This window comes from Gouania willdenowi, chromosome 8, assembly GCF_900634775.1.
Source record: "Gouania willdenowi chromosome 8, fGouWil2.1, whole genome shotgun sequence".
Taxonomy (NCBI): domain Eukaryota; kingdom Metazoa; phylum Chordata; class Actinopteri; order Blenniiformes; family Gobiesocidae; genus Gouania; species Gouania willdenowi.
Window position 1 is genome coordinate 14,458,550 of NC_041051.1, and position 17,400 is coordinate 14,475,949.

General features: G+C 40.8%; 1 protein-coding gene across 1 annotated transcript; it reads left to right on the top strand.

Moving 5' to 3' along the window:
- The first annotated feature begins 4,684 nt into the window (after nt 1-4,684).
- On the top strand, nt 4,685-16,762 carry LOC114468886 (lysosomal alpha-glucosidase-like). Its single transcript, XM_028456022.1, is given in 15 exon segments — nt 4,685-4,729; nt 7,776-7,927; nt 9,580-9,745; nt 10,780-10,876; nt 10,971-11,090; nt 13,488-13,606; nt 13,735-13,887; nt 14,057-14,105; nt 14,108-14,163; nt 14,282-14,395; nt 15,276-15,360; nt 15,567-15,684; nt 15,799-15,932; nt 16,123-16,275; nt 16,593-16,762. Coding segments are annotated over 14 exon segments (1,536 nt in total). The 5' UTR covers nt 4,685-4,696; the 3' UTR covers nt 16,263-16,275; nt 16,593-16,762.
- The last annotated feature ends 638 nt before the right edge of the window (nt 16,763-17,400 follow it).

A 17,400-nucleotide genomic window follows, 5' to 3' on the forward strand; every position in this document is an offset into this window, starting at 1 on the left:
TATTGAATCTGATATTGAAAGACCACATATGTAAGTAGGTTATCACAATGAAAAATAATAGTGTGTGACATCTTTTAAAATATGTTTGAAAACTGTTACATTTTATAAGACAACTTTCGGAAGGTCTAACTACTTAGAACTGCTCATTAAAAGGCTTCATAACCTCCTCCAGGATGCTCAACATAGTTATTTTGTTGGAAAAATTAACAATATGTTTGAACACATCTACAAAATAAACGTTAAAAGAAAAAAAAAAAAGTCCAGAAAAGGAGAGAGAACTTCCTAACTCAATACATGCATTTAAGGGAACACAATCATCTTTTGGTTTGTATCTAGATGGAATTTGATCCAACAGAGTAAAGTTTATAGTGTTATGTATGCTTCTCCTATGTATTATAGTTTTTAATTTGAAAACATTAAGATGATGATTTCTTATTTTTTAGCAGACAAACTTGAAGAGCCACCTGATAAATGGAATGATTTACAAGTAAGCGCCTGGCTTAGATCAATTGGAGTGAATGAAAACTACATTGAAGAGATCTATAAAAATGGAGTTGATGGACAAATTCTACTTTCTCTAAATCAAGACCACCTGATGTCAAGTATTTCTATGAAATCAGGGCCTGCATTTTTCATTATTCATAAAAGAAATGATCTTCTTAGTTTCCAACAAAAAGGGAAGGAGAAAAACAAGCAGAATGAAGGCACAAAGACTTCCACAAAAAGTAAAGATTCTTCTGAACAAAAATCTTTTGGAGATCAAGCTGTTGTTACGGACACACAGTCCGCTCCAGGACAGTTCTCACTGATTTCAAAAGATGACTGCAAACCACGGCCATTTGATCAAGATGCTATTTATTTTTCATATGTGAAGCACAGAGTTCTACCACCTGCATCGGGTGCTTTTAATCTGATCCAACCATGCCATGAGTATAAGTTATTTGCCGCAGATGCTTTATTGGACAGCACTCGGCTCCAAGTGAACTTTGCCAGAGAGGTCCTGAAATTTGCAATTGGCTGTATGAATGTCAGAACAAATGGAACAATACACTTTGGTGTGATTGGCAGCAAAGAAGATGTGGATTATTTGCACGGTGATACAGATTATAAGCATGGTGAAATAATAGGAATACCAGTGGAAGACAAGCACATTTTTTTAGATGCCCTGAAATACATTGATAGGAGTGTTTCTTCAGACAAAGAGGATGTGTGCAAATGTGTCCGATCTCCAAGGTTTGTTGAGGTCATGGATCAAGAAAAAAATGATGAAAGGTATGTTGTTGAAGTTGATATTGTACCTTCAATACATATTGTTGAGGGTAAGGTGTACAGAGTCAAATTACCAAATTTTAGAGAGTCAACCAACAAAGTGAAATTTGCGAAAGAATTGATCCTGCAGCGAGTGGGTTCAAAGACAAAACCAGTGAAAGGCAAAAACCTCTGGGATTTTTTTCCGATGGTCGAAATTCGAGACTCGCTAAGAAAAGAGGCAGAGAAAAATCAGTTCTTCTGTGCTCCTGGACTCTGTCAAAACCTTGGACGAAAGCTCACAATGCTAATGACAAGTGGCAAAAAGTTTATTGAACACGAAAAATGGTTCATTCTTGTCACAAATAAATTGAATCCTGAAGATCTTTGCAACATTGACTGGTTGCTCAACATGAACCTGTTCTGCGTGTTTGACTTTGACGCAGATTCAAAGACATCAGGGCTTTGCTCTAAATACCTTCAACATCACTCTGCAAACATGCATTTTTTGCAGAATTATAGCATACCCAGTGGCATGAACATCCAGGAATTCACAAAACAAATGAATCTGTTCGACCAAACAAGTTGGATCTTTTGCAATGGCCGAACTGACTTTAGAGGAAATGAAAGTTCTTATGATGAAATGACATGGATCAAGACAAAAAGGACATTACTGAAAGAATCTCTGTCTTTGATCTGTAAACATATCTTACCTAAAGGTGTTTTTCAGGTCATTTTTCTTCTCACAACGCCAGTGGAGAAACCTCTATTGTACACTTTCGATGGGTTTTTCACAGAAATGAAAGGTCATGATGACATCATCTGCATTTGTGAATCAGAGGAAAACTTTCATAAATGGCAAAGCTTTGCGGAAGCGTTTTGTGTAAGAGAAGCTGTTGACAATTGCAGTGTTGTTGGGATAAAAATGAGCCATGTTAATGCAACTGTGCAGCGATTGCAGCCTGTCAATGCCTGTGCTAAAAAACACTTACCAGTCTTTGTTCAAGGGACTTGTCTGTTTGAAACAGAAGTTGAGGAACGGATGTACTCTCTTGAAGTCCTGACAGTTGATCATTGTGATGAAACAAAAGAAGACTTCATTGATGAAGAGAAAGAAAATATTGAAAACCAGTTCTACCGTGGAGCTAGAGTGACCTGGTTGAATTTTTGGCTGGCTGAGCACAACTTTGTTGGAAACATAATTCAAAGGGATGCATATAATGACACCTTGAAAATTCTCAAAGATGCTTTGAATAATAATGCAGATCAAACACCAGTCATGGTCATAAACATCTATCATCACCCAGGAAGTGGTGGAAGCACTGTAGCAAAACTGGTGTTGTGGAACAATAGAAAAGAGTTGCGTTGCGCAGTTGTAAAACCTTCTCAGCCAGCATCTCTTGTTGCACAGCATGCAGTCGACCTGAGAGAATATGAAGAAAAAAACCCACAGAGGTGTCTTCCAACCCTCCTCCTCATTGAAGACACCACCAAAGAATACCTTGATGATCTGAGGAATGAACTTGAGGTTGCCATTAAGACAAAAGAAGTCCAGTTTGGAACACTTTGTTTTATTCTATTGAGCTGCCGACGTTGCCATGATCCAGAAAAAAAATGCAAAGAGTCTCCTCTACACAATGTGTCTGTCACTCAAAAATTGTCTCCTGAAGAGAAGATAAAGTTTGCTGGTAAGCGGCAAGCACTTGAGAAAACATACAAGCCTCAATTCATCCTCACTTTTGTTTTAATGAGTGAAGAATTTGATAAAGGCTATGTTGAACAGTTTGTGAAACATTTGCTTGAAGACATTGACCGCCAGTCTGTTGTCACTCGTCTTATTCATTATGTGGCCTTGCTGAACACTTATGTTCATAACTCTTTCATCTCTCAATCCCATTGTGAAGCCATGCTTGCCTTAACCATTCACTTTGAGCAGTTACATCAACACGAGTTTGAGAAATTACTCAGTGATCAAGCTAAACTTGTCTTCTTGCACCTTAAAGATGACAAGACTCACATTGAGTCAATCAGAATAATTCACCAAATTGTTGCAAAAGAAATTCTTCAACAACTTCTAGGACCCCAACAGAGCCTAGGCAGTTTGGCAATGGATTTACTCTGTAACGATGTTCTTTTTGAGCACACGTTTAGACAAGACGATTATCAGTCATTTCTGAGACAACTTTTCATTAAACGTTCCAGAATAAGCAAAGGGGATGAGTATGACAGTTTATTTTCACCACTTATTGATCATGTGTGCAAAAATGAGGGAACCCCAAACGAAGCAATCCAACTACTTGAAAAAGCATATTACCGTTTCAGCGATGACTCGTTTTTTGCGCAACAACTTGCTCGACTTCATTATAAATATGAAAAGTTTGAAGAGGCTGAACACTGGGCAGAAACAGCAGCCAAACAAATGCCAAACAACTCCTACATTCTTCACACCAAAGGGCAGGTTTACAGAAAATGGTTTCAAGCAAAATGCAAGGAGATTGACAACAACCAAATCAATGCTCAAAATACAGCAGATGCTGTTAAAACTGCTCTCAAAGCCATTGAGTGTTTTCAAGAATGTGAGAGAGCAGCCAAAAATGATCGGGAACATCTTAACACATATGGATATTTCTCAGAAGTTGAGGTGAGCTGTGATCTGCTGAAACTGATCTCTTCCTTGCCAGTGTTTAAGAATGCAACTAATGGCCGTTCAGAATATTTGAGGTACTTACTAACAGATTACATTCCAAAGGACATTGAATGTTCTTGGCGGCTCTTTCATGACCGTTTGAAAAAACTTCACAAGACAATGCAAGATGCTTTGGAGGGGATTTCAGAGGATCTCAGATACTTTCAGACAGACAACGGCTCAGATGAAGATACCACAGAGAGTCTTGAAGAGAAAATACGCTATCTCCAGACATGGCTGTCAAAAAAGTTTTCAGAGTATGGAAAATACTTTCAGTGAAGCATTTTCTGCTGGACCTCTGCAACATAACCTGTCAGTTTCAGCCAACCTGATACCTTTTCCAAAATATAATGATTATCTACCATCTTGGAGGAGGTAGCTTTACAACTATTCTCTCCATGCTGACTGAGCAAAGAGATTCTGTCTGTCTTCTTAAAAATATTCTCTCTCTCTACGAAAGCAATTCAATTTAGTCAAACTTTGGCCAAAGAGACATTGTGAATTACATTTTGACTCAAATTTCTCTGAAATGCCAGTCACCAGAAACCCAGAAGGTGGCGTCGCTGAAAGATCTACAAGCTCTGAGACGCCAGTTCTCATCTGATAAGAAAAAGTGCCTGCCAGGTGCCCTGTTTCTGCTCACATTGCGATTCTGGCCAGAAGATAGTGACACAAATCACGAGAAAGAAGCCAAGTATGAAATTGTACACGTGAAATGCCCCCTTACTCCCCAAAAATGTTTCAACTCTGAGCCTGGAGGTGATGGAGCTAAATGCAGACTGCCTGCATCTCACTGTGAGTACACTGGGATTCTAAGGGAAAGTTCACTGATGGGGTTTCCTCTTCAGAACAGTGTGTTGTTTTCATCAATACAAAAAAATAACTTTATGATTATATTGGAGGTGTACCATCTAAGGGCACCTCACGATTCGATTTGAATACAATTCAGGGTGCAACGATACAATTAATATACAATATTAACAATTATCAAGATTATCATTCTTTTTTTTTTTTTTTTCACACTTTGTGGCAATTTCATACTTTTAAACCAGGTATATATGTCAGTATCCATTATTGAAAGTAACCAAACAGATGTATCATCATTATCTTTATTTATGTCAAATTAAATTACCAAATCCAACAGTAATCATATTTCAAAATAAATGAATATAACAATATGAAAATAATAAATCAGCTTTTACAATTATTCATCCTGGACTGACATAAAAGCAAGCTTATTCAGTAAAAGAAATAAAAAAAGACTTCTTCTAGAAGGGCGCACAGTGGCATAGTGATTAGCACGTCCGCCTCACAGCAAGAAGGTCCTGGGGTGGACACTTGGGTCCTTTCTGTGTGGAGTTTGCATGTTCTCCCCGCACTGCGTGGGTTTCCTCCGGGTACTCCGGCTTCCTCCCGCAATCCAAAAACATGACTGTAACGTTGATTGGAGTCTCTAAATTGCCCATAGGAGTGTATGAGTGAGTGAGTGGTTGTCTGTCTGTGTTACCCTGTGATGGACTGGCGCCCTGTCCAGGGTGTACCCCCGCCCAGCGCCCTATGAGAGCCGGAGATAGGCACTGGCAGACCCCCGCAACCCTGATAAACGGGAGTAAGCGGGTATGAAGATGGATGGATGGACTTCTTCTAGAGCTGCATAAATCCCATAAGAAACTAAACATTTTGCTGTGCATAATCAAAGCAGCTTTAAAAACATATAAAACTTACAATATCAGCTCTCTTGTGGATTTTGGGTTTTTAAATAAAATGTGGATTGATTTAAAAAAAAAAAAAAAAAAAAAACCACGGTGATCATTTATCATGTTATAAATAATGAAATCCTGCCAGGGACTCGTCATCAATGCCGTCTTCATTATCACCATTTATGTCATCATGGTTAGGATTTTACACTGTGTAAGAAAAGGAGCTGGTCAACATGTTCCTAATTAAGTGTGCTCCGCTGTGTTTGTGTTTCAAGATGAGTCGGGTGGGTGGTTGACATCGCTGCAGAGCGGAGAGGGCACAGCGATGTATCCTTGTCCATGGCCCCGGGAAGCGGCGCAGGGGCGACGCTGTAATACTCGCGGCCCACGAGCCGCCACCGGGCCCATCCAGGCCAACCCAGAGCTGGTCGCTGTGCACCGCTGTGGAGAAAATGTCCAGATACCTCTTGGCCAACTTTGAAATAATAGGATACAGCACTTAATTCCGTCAAATGCTAGTTTTTAATCCGGATGAACGAATCTCCCGCTCAGTAATTGTAGCTAAAGAGTTAGCTGCTGCTATCGTCTCCTTCACCTGGTCTGTTCCTTCAGGTGTCTGGGTGACATGTGCTACTTTAAATCAACTTTTCTGTGTTTTAAACATTATAAAAGTGCTATTTGGGCTTCATACACATGCCCAAAGTGTTTTTTCACTGATTCCCTCAATCGTTAGTTAGAGGGTGATTTGTTCCTTTCTTACTGCAGGGTGAGCCCAAACACCTCGCTCCAATTTGATGACGCGTTCCCACTTTGATGACGAATTTGATGCGGCACTGAGCTGGAGAAACTGCGCCTCCAGGAAGATCTCTGCCATGATTGACATGTAAACAGACACGCCCACAAAGGTGAGCATTTCAGCGTCCTTCGCGCAGTGCTATAAATGTATTTTCTACAGTCTATGTATGTACCGGCGAACGCCCCGCCCCCACGTTCTGCTTCGTGTCTATAAAGCAGAATGAGCTTGGCTACGGAGTGAGTGGGAGGAAGGCGGGCCATCCTCTGGCCCTACGTCAACGTGCGAGGAAGACAAAGTCAGTGTCCCATCTATAGACACGCCCACTCATGAACATGCATACTGTAAGTAGACCGCAAATCAGCCTATTTGTGTAGAGTTTCTCAGAAAGTGACTTTTCAGAGGCTAAAACTCTAGAAAACAGGTGAGTTTGGGAAAATAAACCTCAAATACTATGTTTTTGGGGTTCTTTGAACAAAAGGAGATGGGTGAAAAATAGCATGATATGGGACCATTAACTTTCATTCCGCGAGCAGCTGTTGCATTCCTGTCATTTAGTTATTACAAAAAACTGTCGATTTTTAACATTTATGAATCGATATCGAATCGTCATGTGTCGATTCGCGATTAATCTAATAATCGATGTATTGGCACAGTTCTAGTTCCTATGCAGCATTTAGCACCAATTAAAATCTTGAAAAAAAAGGACATGGGATTACATGAGTGTTGTCTTTTTTCCTGCCTGACCACACCTGAGTTTGTGGTGGTAAATCTCTCCTGTCCTGTACTGTGTTGACTTTGCTGTTGTTTGTGATCTTAATGTGTATTTCCTGTTGTCTGTGGCCCTAATGTGTGAGCTTGTGATTATAATGTTTTGTATGTTTTTAATGGAATCATCAGCTTGTCCAGCGACAACAGATGGAAATTAGCCCGTGGCTAAAATCTGACAGAATTACATATCTCATATGTTCATTAATATATACTGTTCCTTTTCTAAATAAATAAAATACTTGGTTTTGATTATACTTTCACTATACTTTTATTTCAACACCAGTCAAATTATTTTTAGACAGCACCTAATACCACACAGTCAGTTTAAGGGACTGGACATCATCAATAAAAATAAGAAAACATACATGCATGTAGCAATCCCAAACAATCTACAATGGAGAAGGAATTTAACCTTTAACCAGGAAGAAACTTGTAACACTGAAGAACAAGACAATAAAAACATAAACAAACAGCATGTTTTGACAGTTGTAAACACTTAAAATAATGTGCTTTGTTTTTCACACACTGCTCTGAATACGCTGTTGGTGGACGTTACTGATACTCTTTTTCTCTGAAGGTAAAGGACCCATCATCTCAGCGGTATGAGGTTCAAATCCCAGGTGTTGTTCCTCAGAGCAATGCGGATGCTGCTGAAGTCTTATACACCATCCAATACCAGCACGACCCGTTTGGCTTTATAGTGCGACGGAAATCTAACAGAAGGGTGATGTGAGCACAGTTTGGTGAAGTAGAACGAGACATGAAGGATTGTGAATGTTCGTCAATAACCAGTTCTGTGTTGGTTTAAGAAAGTTTTAAGTATTTATAGTTTAACCCACACAGGAAGAGTTTTTCTCCCTTATGACTAAACTCCCTTAAATCATTCAAATCTTCTTAGATTAGACTGTTTTCCTGTTTCTAACAAACTAACTTTAAGGATATTCACTTGCTGCCTAATAAATACTAAGTGTATTTGTAAATTGATAAAGTTATTTAAAGATTAAGATTAAATCGGGGCTTTCGCCTTTAATTGGCCATGTAATGTTGTAACATACATGGAATTTGTCCTCTGCATTTAACCCATCCCTGAGGAGCTGTGGGCAGCCATTTTTGCAGTGCCTGGGGAGCAGTTCAGGGTTAAGGGACTTGCTCAACATCCCACAGTGATGGCCCAGGTGAGGCTTGAACTGGTAACCCTCTGATTATAAGCCCAGCATCCTTAACCACTAGGCCACCACTCTTTGGTTAGAGTTTTAGTGTAAATATGTGTAATATGTTAAAAACAACACAGTAGGAGCCATAAAGAATGTTGTTGTGTTATATAAAACAAAAGATTTACCTCATTCCAATTCCTTGTTTACAATGTATTGTACTTTGATACTGTCATATACAACATACTGTGTAGAACTCTGGGGAACCACTTTTGAAGCCATAATCAAATGATTTTGTTTTATTGCAAAAACAAAAAGAAGGCTGTATAGTTGATTAAAAATAAGCAGGATATTATGACCACACACATCCATTTATTGTTAAATCAAAACTCGTGAAATTTAAAGATATTGTTTATTTTAAAATAACAGAAAATGTTCAAATGTAAAATAAATGCTCTTCCAGAAGGCGTTCAAAAATACTTTTCACTACAGACCAGCAAATATAGCCTAATAAGAGATCAATTTATATTTATTTCACCAAAAGCAAGATTAGAAGTAAAACAATGATGTCTGTCTGTGTTAGGGGTTAAATTCTAGAATAATGTCCTTCCTCTACCATAGAGCGTTCTCCATCTAGTAAAAAACTTTGACATTCTGCCCTCAGCAGCCCTCAGCTGTTTCTTTTATTCTGTTTTTAATATTGTACGGCTCACTTTCTGTTTTTAATTTTTAAACCTGCTTTTATTCCTGTGCACCCATTGTTGCACTTTGATATTTGTTTTAAATGTAAAGTGCATTATAAATAAATTGTATTATTTTTCTTCTTATTATTCGTATTATTAATGTTGGTGAAGAAATAAAAGTGTGTGACGCTATTTATATGGTTTAGTAAGTTATGTGAAGCAGTAGAAAATTAGTATAAAGAGTATAAAGTGTTCTTTATTAAATGTTGTATATAAAGGAAGGTATATGTGTGTGTATTTATTTATTTATATATATACAGTATATATACACACATTTATTCATTTATTTGTTTTGCATTATTTGATAAAGGCAAATCAAATGTACTTTGTTGCATTGCCTGTTTGTCTTGTTATATATTATTAAATTGTGATTTATGTTTGAATATTGAAACTGAAACAAACAAACACAAACTGAAAGTGAATTATTATGAATGTCCATCTGTTTGATGGTGATTATTCTATTGCTGTGTGTGTTGGTCCTCCTCAGTATGGACACCACGGTGGCTCCTCTGCTCTTTGCTGACCAGTATCTTCAGCTGTCCACCATGTTGGCCTCCACCCTCGTCTCTGGCCTGGGGGAACATCACACCACTCTCATCCTGGATCTTAACTGGACTTCTCTGACTTTCTGGAACAGAGACATGGCGCCTCATGTGAGGACACTGTAGACCAGGGTTGGACTTAATGACTTTTTTCAGTTACAATTACGTTTTCAATTACAAATCAATTTACGATTATGGTCACCAGCATTTTTTTCCACTTTCTCAGAAAGTCCATTACATTTGCGTTCTCAGTTACTAAAGTTCAATAACAATTATTCACAATTACTGAGCTTTTAATAAATAACCCAATAAAAGTTAACCATCTCTTATGATAATGGATCCTAAATCAGCTGTAAAATATACTAAAAACAAATATCTGTCATCTACCGGTAATTTATTTCCTTTTTATTGGTTAGGCTTCCTAATCAATAAAAATACAATTTTATCCACGCAATAATTGTAATTAATTATCAATTACATGATTACAATTATAATTGACCCCAACTGTGCTGTAGACCAGTGGCTTCCAACCTTTTTCGGGTCGTGACCCCATTTTGATCTCACAAATTACCTGGCGACCCCAGGGACGTTTTTCCCTTTTTTTCTATAATTCGTTTTTGATCATGTTATGTTTATTAAAGTGCGTTACAAATACAGAGTAGTTATACTGCATTTAATTTAAACTAGATGTATTTTTGAGAACGTTTATATATAAAATGCAGTTGTTATTTGAAAAACAATAATAATTTTAAACATTTAAAAATGTAATTTTTGATCAGTAATGGTTTATTTTTTATTTATTTAATTTTTTATTTACAAATAACTAGACATTTAAGGCGACCCCACATGGTGTTACCACCCAGAGGTTGAAAAACACTGCTGTAGACAGAAGCAGCTGGTGGAACATGATGGTACTAATCTATAGTGGAAATTTGTATATTATAAGAAGATTAATGTATAGTTCTAGATATTACAAAGGGTAAGATCATATGTTTATATTCCTTTTTGAACATATACAGGCTTCACATGCAGGCTTTTGTAACCATTTATTCTCTTTTTTCCTTGTTTGATTTTTTTTTTTCTTCTCATTGTGGTAAAATACACATACTAAATACAAAATCTAATCTTTTCCTTTCTCACCTCAGGCTGATGTAAACCTCTATGGCTCCCACCCCTTCTACATAGTGCAGGAGGAGGATGGTTTTGCACATGGAGTTTTTCTCCTCAACAGCAATGCAATCGGTAATAAAACTCCTCCCAAGTCCCTGTTTAAACTCTCACACAGACACTAATCAATGTTTTTGATTCCAACCCGTCTTCTTAAATGTCTCCATAGAGGTGATGTTGCAGCCCACTGCTGCTCTCACTTGGGTCTCCACAGGGGGGATCCTGGATTTGTACGTTTTCCTGGGCCCAGACCCTCAAAGTGTGATACGACAGTACCTACAGATCATTGGTACGATTGACTGTTGTGAAGTTGCATTAGTGACACAAATGTATGTTTTCATTTTTTAGGATAAATTCACTAAAATTGATTTAATCAGTGGGATTGAGGAGACCCTCGAAGTACTCCTTCCACCCCCCAACAACATCCCCAGTTGAGGTCAACAGCCCCCCCCTGCACTGTAAACATTGTTGGTGAAGCACTGCTTCCCCCTCCTGAGGTGCCGAACGGTTTGTCAGAATCTCTTCGAGACCAACCGATAGTCCTCCTCCATGGCTTCTCCGAACTCTTCCCAGACCCGAGTTTTTGCCTCTGCGACCGCGCGGGCCGCAGCACGCAGCACGCTTGGCCTGCCGGTACCTCTCGGCTGCCTCCGGAGTCCTACCAGCCAAAAAGGCCAGGTAGGTCTCCTTCTTCAGCTTGACGGCATCCTTTACTTCCGGGCGCCACCACCGGGTTTGGGGATTGCCGCCGCGACAGGCACCAGAGACTTTACGGCCACAGCTGCGAACGGCCGCATCAACAATAGAGGAGGAGAACATGGTCCACTCGGACTCCATGTCTCCCACCTCCCTCGGGATCTGGGAGAAGCTCATCCGGAGGTAAGAGTTGAAGACCCCACTGACAGAGGGATCCACCAGATATTCCCAACAGACCCTCACCACACGTTTGGGCCTGCCAGGTCTGACCGGCTTCCTCCCCTCCCAGCGGATCCAGCTCACCACCAGGTGGTGATCGGTTGACAGCTCAACCACTCTCTTCACCCGAGTGTCCGAGACAATCCCTCTGCCACGTTTTCCGATGAGGAAGCAGAGGTTGGGGACTCAGAGGCGGACTCGCCCATCACCCGGGCTGAAGTAACCGAGGTGGTTGGAAAGCTCCTCGGGGGCAGGGCTCCGGGGGTGGATGAGATTCGTCCTGAGTACCTTAAGTCTCTGGATGTTGTAGGACTGTCTTGGTTGACACTTCTCTGCAACATCGCGTGGCAGTTGGGGACAGTGCCTCTGGATTGGCTGACCGGGGTGGTGGTCCCTCTCTTTAAGAAGGGGGATCGGAGGGTGTGCACCAACTACAGAGGGATCACACTCCTCAGCCTCCCCGGCAAGGTCTACTCCAGGGTGCTGGCGAGGAGGATCCGGCCGATAGGCGAACCTCGGATTCAGGAGGAACAATGTGGTTTTCGTCGCGGCACACTGGACCAGCTCTATACCCTTCATCGGGTGCTCGAGGGTTCGTGGGAGTTCGCCCAACCAGTCCACGTGTGCTTTGTGGATCTGGAGAAGGCGTTCGACCGTGTCCCTTGTGGTGCCTTGTGGGGGGTGCTCCGGGAGTATGGGGTCCGGGGCCCTCTGCTATGGGCTGTCCGTTCCCTGTATGACCGCAGCAGGAGCCTGGTTTGCAATGCCGTCAGTAAGTCAGACCTGTTCCCAGTGCATGTTGGTCTCCGCCAGGGCTGCCCTTTGTCACCGGTTCCGTTCATTACTTTTATGGACAAATTTTCTAGGTGCAGCCAGGGACAGGAGGGGGTCCGATTTGGGAACCTCAGGATTTCATCATCAAATCAGGACCTTCAGCGTGCACTGGGGCAGTTTGCAGCCGAGTGTGAAGCGGCCGGGATGAGGATCAGCACCTCCAAATCTGAGGCCATGGTTCTCCACTGGAAAAAGGTGGCTTCCCGTCTCTCGGTTGGTGGAGAGTCCTTGCCTCAAGTGGAGGAGTTCAAGTATCTCGGGGTCTTGTTCACGAGTGAGGGTCGAATGGAGCGTGAGATCGATAGACGGATCGGTGCAGCGTCAGCAGTGATGCGGTCGCTGTATTGGACTGTTGTGGTGAAGAGGGAGCTGAGTCGGGGGGGAAAGCTCTCAATTTACTGATCGATCTACGTTCCTATCCTCACCTATGGTCATGAGATTTGGGTAATGACCGAAAGGACAAGATCGTGGATACAGGCGGCCGAAATGAGTTTCCTTCTCAGGGTGGCTGGGCGCACCCTTCGAGATAGGGTGAGAAGCTCAGTCACTCGGGAGGAGCTCGGAGTAGAGTCGCTGCTCTTTCACGTCGAAAGGAGCCAGCTGAGGTGGCTCGTGCATCTGTTTCGGATGTCTCCTGGTCGCCTCCCTCAGGAGGTGTTTCAGGCATGTCCTATTGGGAAGAGGCCTTGTGGAAGGCCCAGGACACGTTGTAGGGACTATGTCTCTGAGCTGGCCTGGTGTCGCCTCGGGGTCCCCCCAGAACGGCTGGAGGAGGTCTGCGTGGATCGGGAGGTCTGGGCATCTCTGCTGAGACTGCTGCCTACGCAACCCGGCCCCGGATAAAAGTGGAAGAAAATGGATGGATGGATGGATGAGTGATTTAATAATTTTTTTGCACAGTGTGTAAAATAGATTTCTTATTTTTTCCCTTCTCTAGGCTACCCCATGATGCCTCCTTATTGGTCACTGGGCTTTCATCTGTGTCGCTGGGGCTACACGACCACTAATGCAACTCAATGGGTTGTGCAACATATGCATGAAGCTAACTTTCCTTTGGTAACGAACAGTGTTAACCAAACTTCATTAATTAAGTTTCTAACGTTCTGTTAAATAAAGTAAAAGTATTTCTGAGGTGATTTTCATACACTGATTTTTTTCTTTTAAACTGTCTCTCGTGATCAAAGTTTGATCTGATCTTCATCCAGGATGTGCAGTGGAATGACTTGGATTATGCCAGTGAGCGACGAGTGTTCACCTTTGACCCACTGAGATTTGGGGGTCTTCCAGAGATGGTGGAGGAGTTTCACAAGAGAGGCATGAAGTACATCCTCATTTTGGTGGGTCATCTTTGAGTTTGGCAGCTTTCCTAGCTTATTTTTTTTACTGGATTATTGTGACTTTTTCACAGTTAGGATATTTATTAATTCTAGTCCTCTTAGCCAGAGCATTTTTTGTCATGCTAATCCCAAAATGTGACTGAAACCCTCTTACCTGATTATGTTATAGGACCCGGGCATCAGCAGCACCAGCCCACCTGGAACGTATCCCTCTTTCGATGACTGAGACGAGACGTCTTTATCAAAAATGCTACAGGACACGTTCTGATTGGGAAGGTTAATAAATGTATTCTTTGGTTGTAATATATACTTTGTCTCTTCTTAGTTATTGGATGTGTACAACTTTTCTCTCCTGACCTGAATGTGTTCATCAGGTTCTCTTTTGGTTCTACAGGTTTGGCCCGGCCCAACTGCCTTCCCTGACTTTACCAACCCAGAGACCAGAGTGTGGTGGGATGACTTCATTAAAAACTTTCACTCTAAAGTTCCCGTGGATGGTTTGTGGATTGTATGTATGAAGCCATGTCATTGGAAGGTTTTAAGTTACTCTAGATCAGAGATGGGCCACTTTTATCACAGTGGGGGCCACAAATATGATTATCTGATGAACATGACTAGCAATAATACCAGTGTTTAGAATAATGACCAATCTGAGCATTAATACAGGTATGGTTTGTGTGTTTTCCTTCACTTTGTGTGTTTTTGGAGACATTTTGTTTATTTTTGTTGTTTTGTGTATATTTCAAATGAATTTTGTGTATATTGCCTTTTTGTTTGTTTTTGGTGTTATTTTGTTCATATTTGTTTCTGTTTGGTGTGTTTTTGGAGTAATTTTTTGTATATTTGTGATTGTCTGTTATTAGTCATTTCGTACGTTTATTTATGGAGTCATTTTATATATTTTGGCCATTTTGTGTTTTTTGGAGTCACTGTATATTTTTTGCTGTATAATTTTCTATTTTGTGTATTTACGGACTGGATTAATTTTGTGTATATTGGCTATTTTGTTCATATTTGTTACTGTTTGGTGTGATTTTGAAGTCATTTTATCTGTATTTGTTGTCATTTTGTATGTTTATGGTGTCATGTTTGTATATTTGTTGTCATTTTCTGTGTTTTTGGGATCATTCTGTATTTTTTTGTGCCTTATATTTCAACTTGGGTATTATTTTTTCTTTTTGTGTATTTATTTGGGGGCCGCACAAAAGTAGACTGATGGCCGCATATGGCCCCCGGGCCACCAATTGCCCATATCTGCTCTATCACTCAGTGGAAGTTGAGTGAGATGTTATCTAAGGAAGTAAAGTCACTGGAGTCGTCTTACCTCGGTGAATTTTTGGATCATGAAAGAGAAATATTGGTGTTTTTGTCTCCCATGTTTCACTCAGGACATGAACGAACCGGCCAGTTTTGTCCAAGGTTCAGTGGACGGCTGTCCGGATTCTGATCTTGAGAATCCCCCCTACACACCAAGTAAGCAACATTTAGAGTCGGAGTGTCCAAACCATATCGTGGAGGGTTTTTTTGCTCCAACACACCTGTTTGTGAGGATAAGTTCATTACCAGGCTCTCTGCACACACATACTGGTTCTAACACTTAACAGGTTCATATGTTGCCTTCTACACTATTTACTGTAGCGTTAATGTGAGGCCTTTGTGTTCACTTTCCCATCAAACAGGAGTGGTTGGACGCCAGTTGAACTCAGGAACTCTTTGCATGTCTGCTCAACAGAAGCTGTCAACTCACTACAACTTGCACAACCTGTATGGACTGACAGAAGCGTACGCCACGCACAGGTCAGGCTGCAATAATGTGCACCTTGCATTAACAGTCAAGTGAAAAAAGCCTTTTCCAGGTTGTTGAGAAGTTTTTTTAGTCTTTTAATCCTGTTGTGTTTTCATGCTCCTTAGAGCTCTAATGAATATTCAGCAGACAAGGCCCTTCGTCCTCTCTCGCTCCTCTTTTCTGGGAATTGGACAATTTTCCGCCGTCTGGACAGGAGATGTCAGGAGTGACTGGGAGCAGCTTCGATACTCCATTCCTGGTGAGAAATCTTTTTCTCACTACAGTCTGTAGTTAATTGGATAATGTGGTGCAGCGCTGAGATAGTTTCTGCCATCACTCAAATTCACTTACCTGCCAAAGTGCTGAAATCATTCCCAGATTAAATGTATAAATATTTTTTTTCAAGTATTTTAACTCAGGTTAACTAACTGACAAACACTGACCACCAGCCGTGCTGCAGTTCAGTCTGTTCGGGGTGCCTTTGGTCGGTGCAGATGTCTGCGGCTTTGGAGGAAACACCACTGAGGAGCTGTGTGTTCGATGGATGCAGCTCGGAGCCTTCTACCCATTTATGAGGAACAAACAATGACAAGCCCAATGCTGTGAGTTACAAACACTTCATTGATTTTTCTCTGTAGTGTGGCTGTTTTGCATCAGTTCAGTTAGATTATTTGTAAACTAAACACGTCAAACACAGGATCTGCAGGCCAAACCTGGCCCTGAAGATCATCCAATCTCATCCATGAGATTATTTTTAACATCATGTTGTTAGTGGAAATGCATGGAGGCTCCTGACTGCTGCTCTATTTATATTCTGGTTTTCAATGTTGTCACGCTGTTTTTCATTTTATTTCACATACGGAATTAGATCCAACATAGTAAAGTTTATAGTGTTAAGTGTGAAATTCTTATTTTTTAGCAGACAAACCTGAAGAGCCACCTGATAAATGGACTGATTCCCAAGAAAGCGCCCGGCTTAAATCGATTGGAGTGAAAGAAAACTACATTGAAGAGATCTATAAAGCTGAAGTTGATGGACAAATTCTACTTTCTCTGAATAAAGACAAGATGTCAAAGATTTCTATGAAATCAGGGCCTGCATTTTTCATTATTCAAAAAAAAAATGAGCAACAACCCAACTAAAAAAGAAAACACCTTCTTCTCCACTGTGCATAAATCCTTCTCCCGAATTGATTTTTTTCTTAAATAATTCCATCGCACATAAGATTTCCTCTAAAATAAATCCTATAATCATTAGCGATCATGCCCCAATATCCCTCACCCTGAAGTGTGACTCTAATCAGAAATTATCCTCTCTATGGCGCTTTAATACTTCATTACTTAATGACAGTGAATTTGGTAAAATGATAAAAGAATGGGAGGACTTTTTATTAACAAACGATTCTCTGGAAGTGTCACTGTCCTTACTCTGGGAAACCGGCAAGGCTGTCATCAGAGGGAAGATTATATCATACTCTTCTTACAAGAAAAAACAGGAACAGAATTTATTTCCATGGAAAATATGTCTGCTCTCAGAAAAAATAAAATAACCTGCTTTGAGGAGCATTGGACTCCTTTTCTAATTGCATTGAATCTTGGTTTTTCATTTTTAGCCTGCAAGCGACTGCCAGCACCACTCTTTACTAACACACTGATCTAACTGTAGTCCTGGACCTCCATGGGCTTGTGGGGTGGCCTTGACCTGGGTGGGTTGCTGGGGTGTTTTG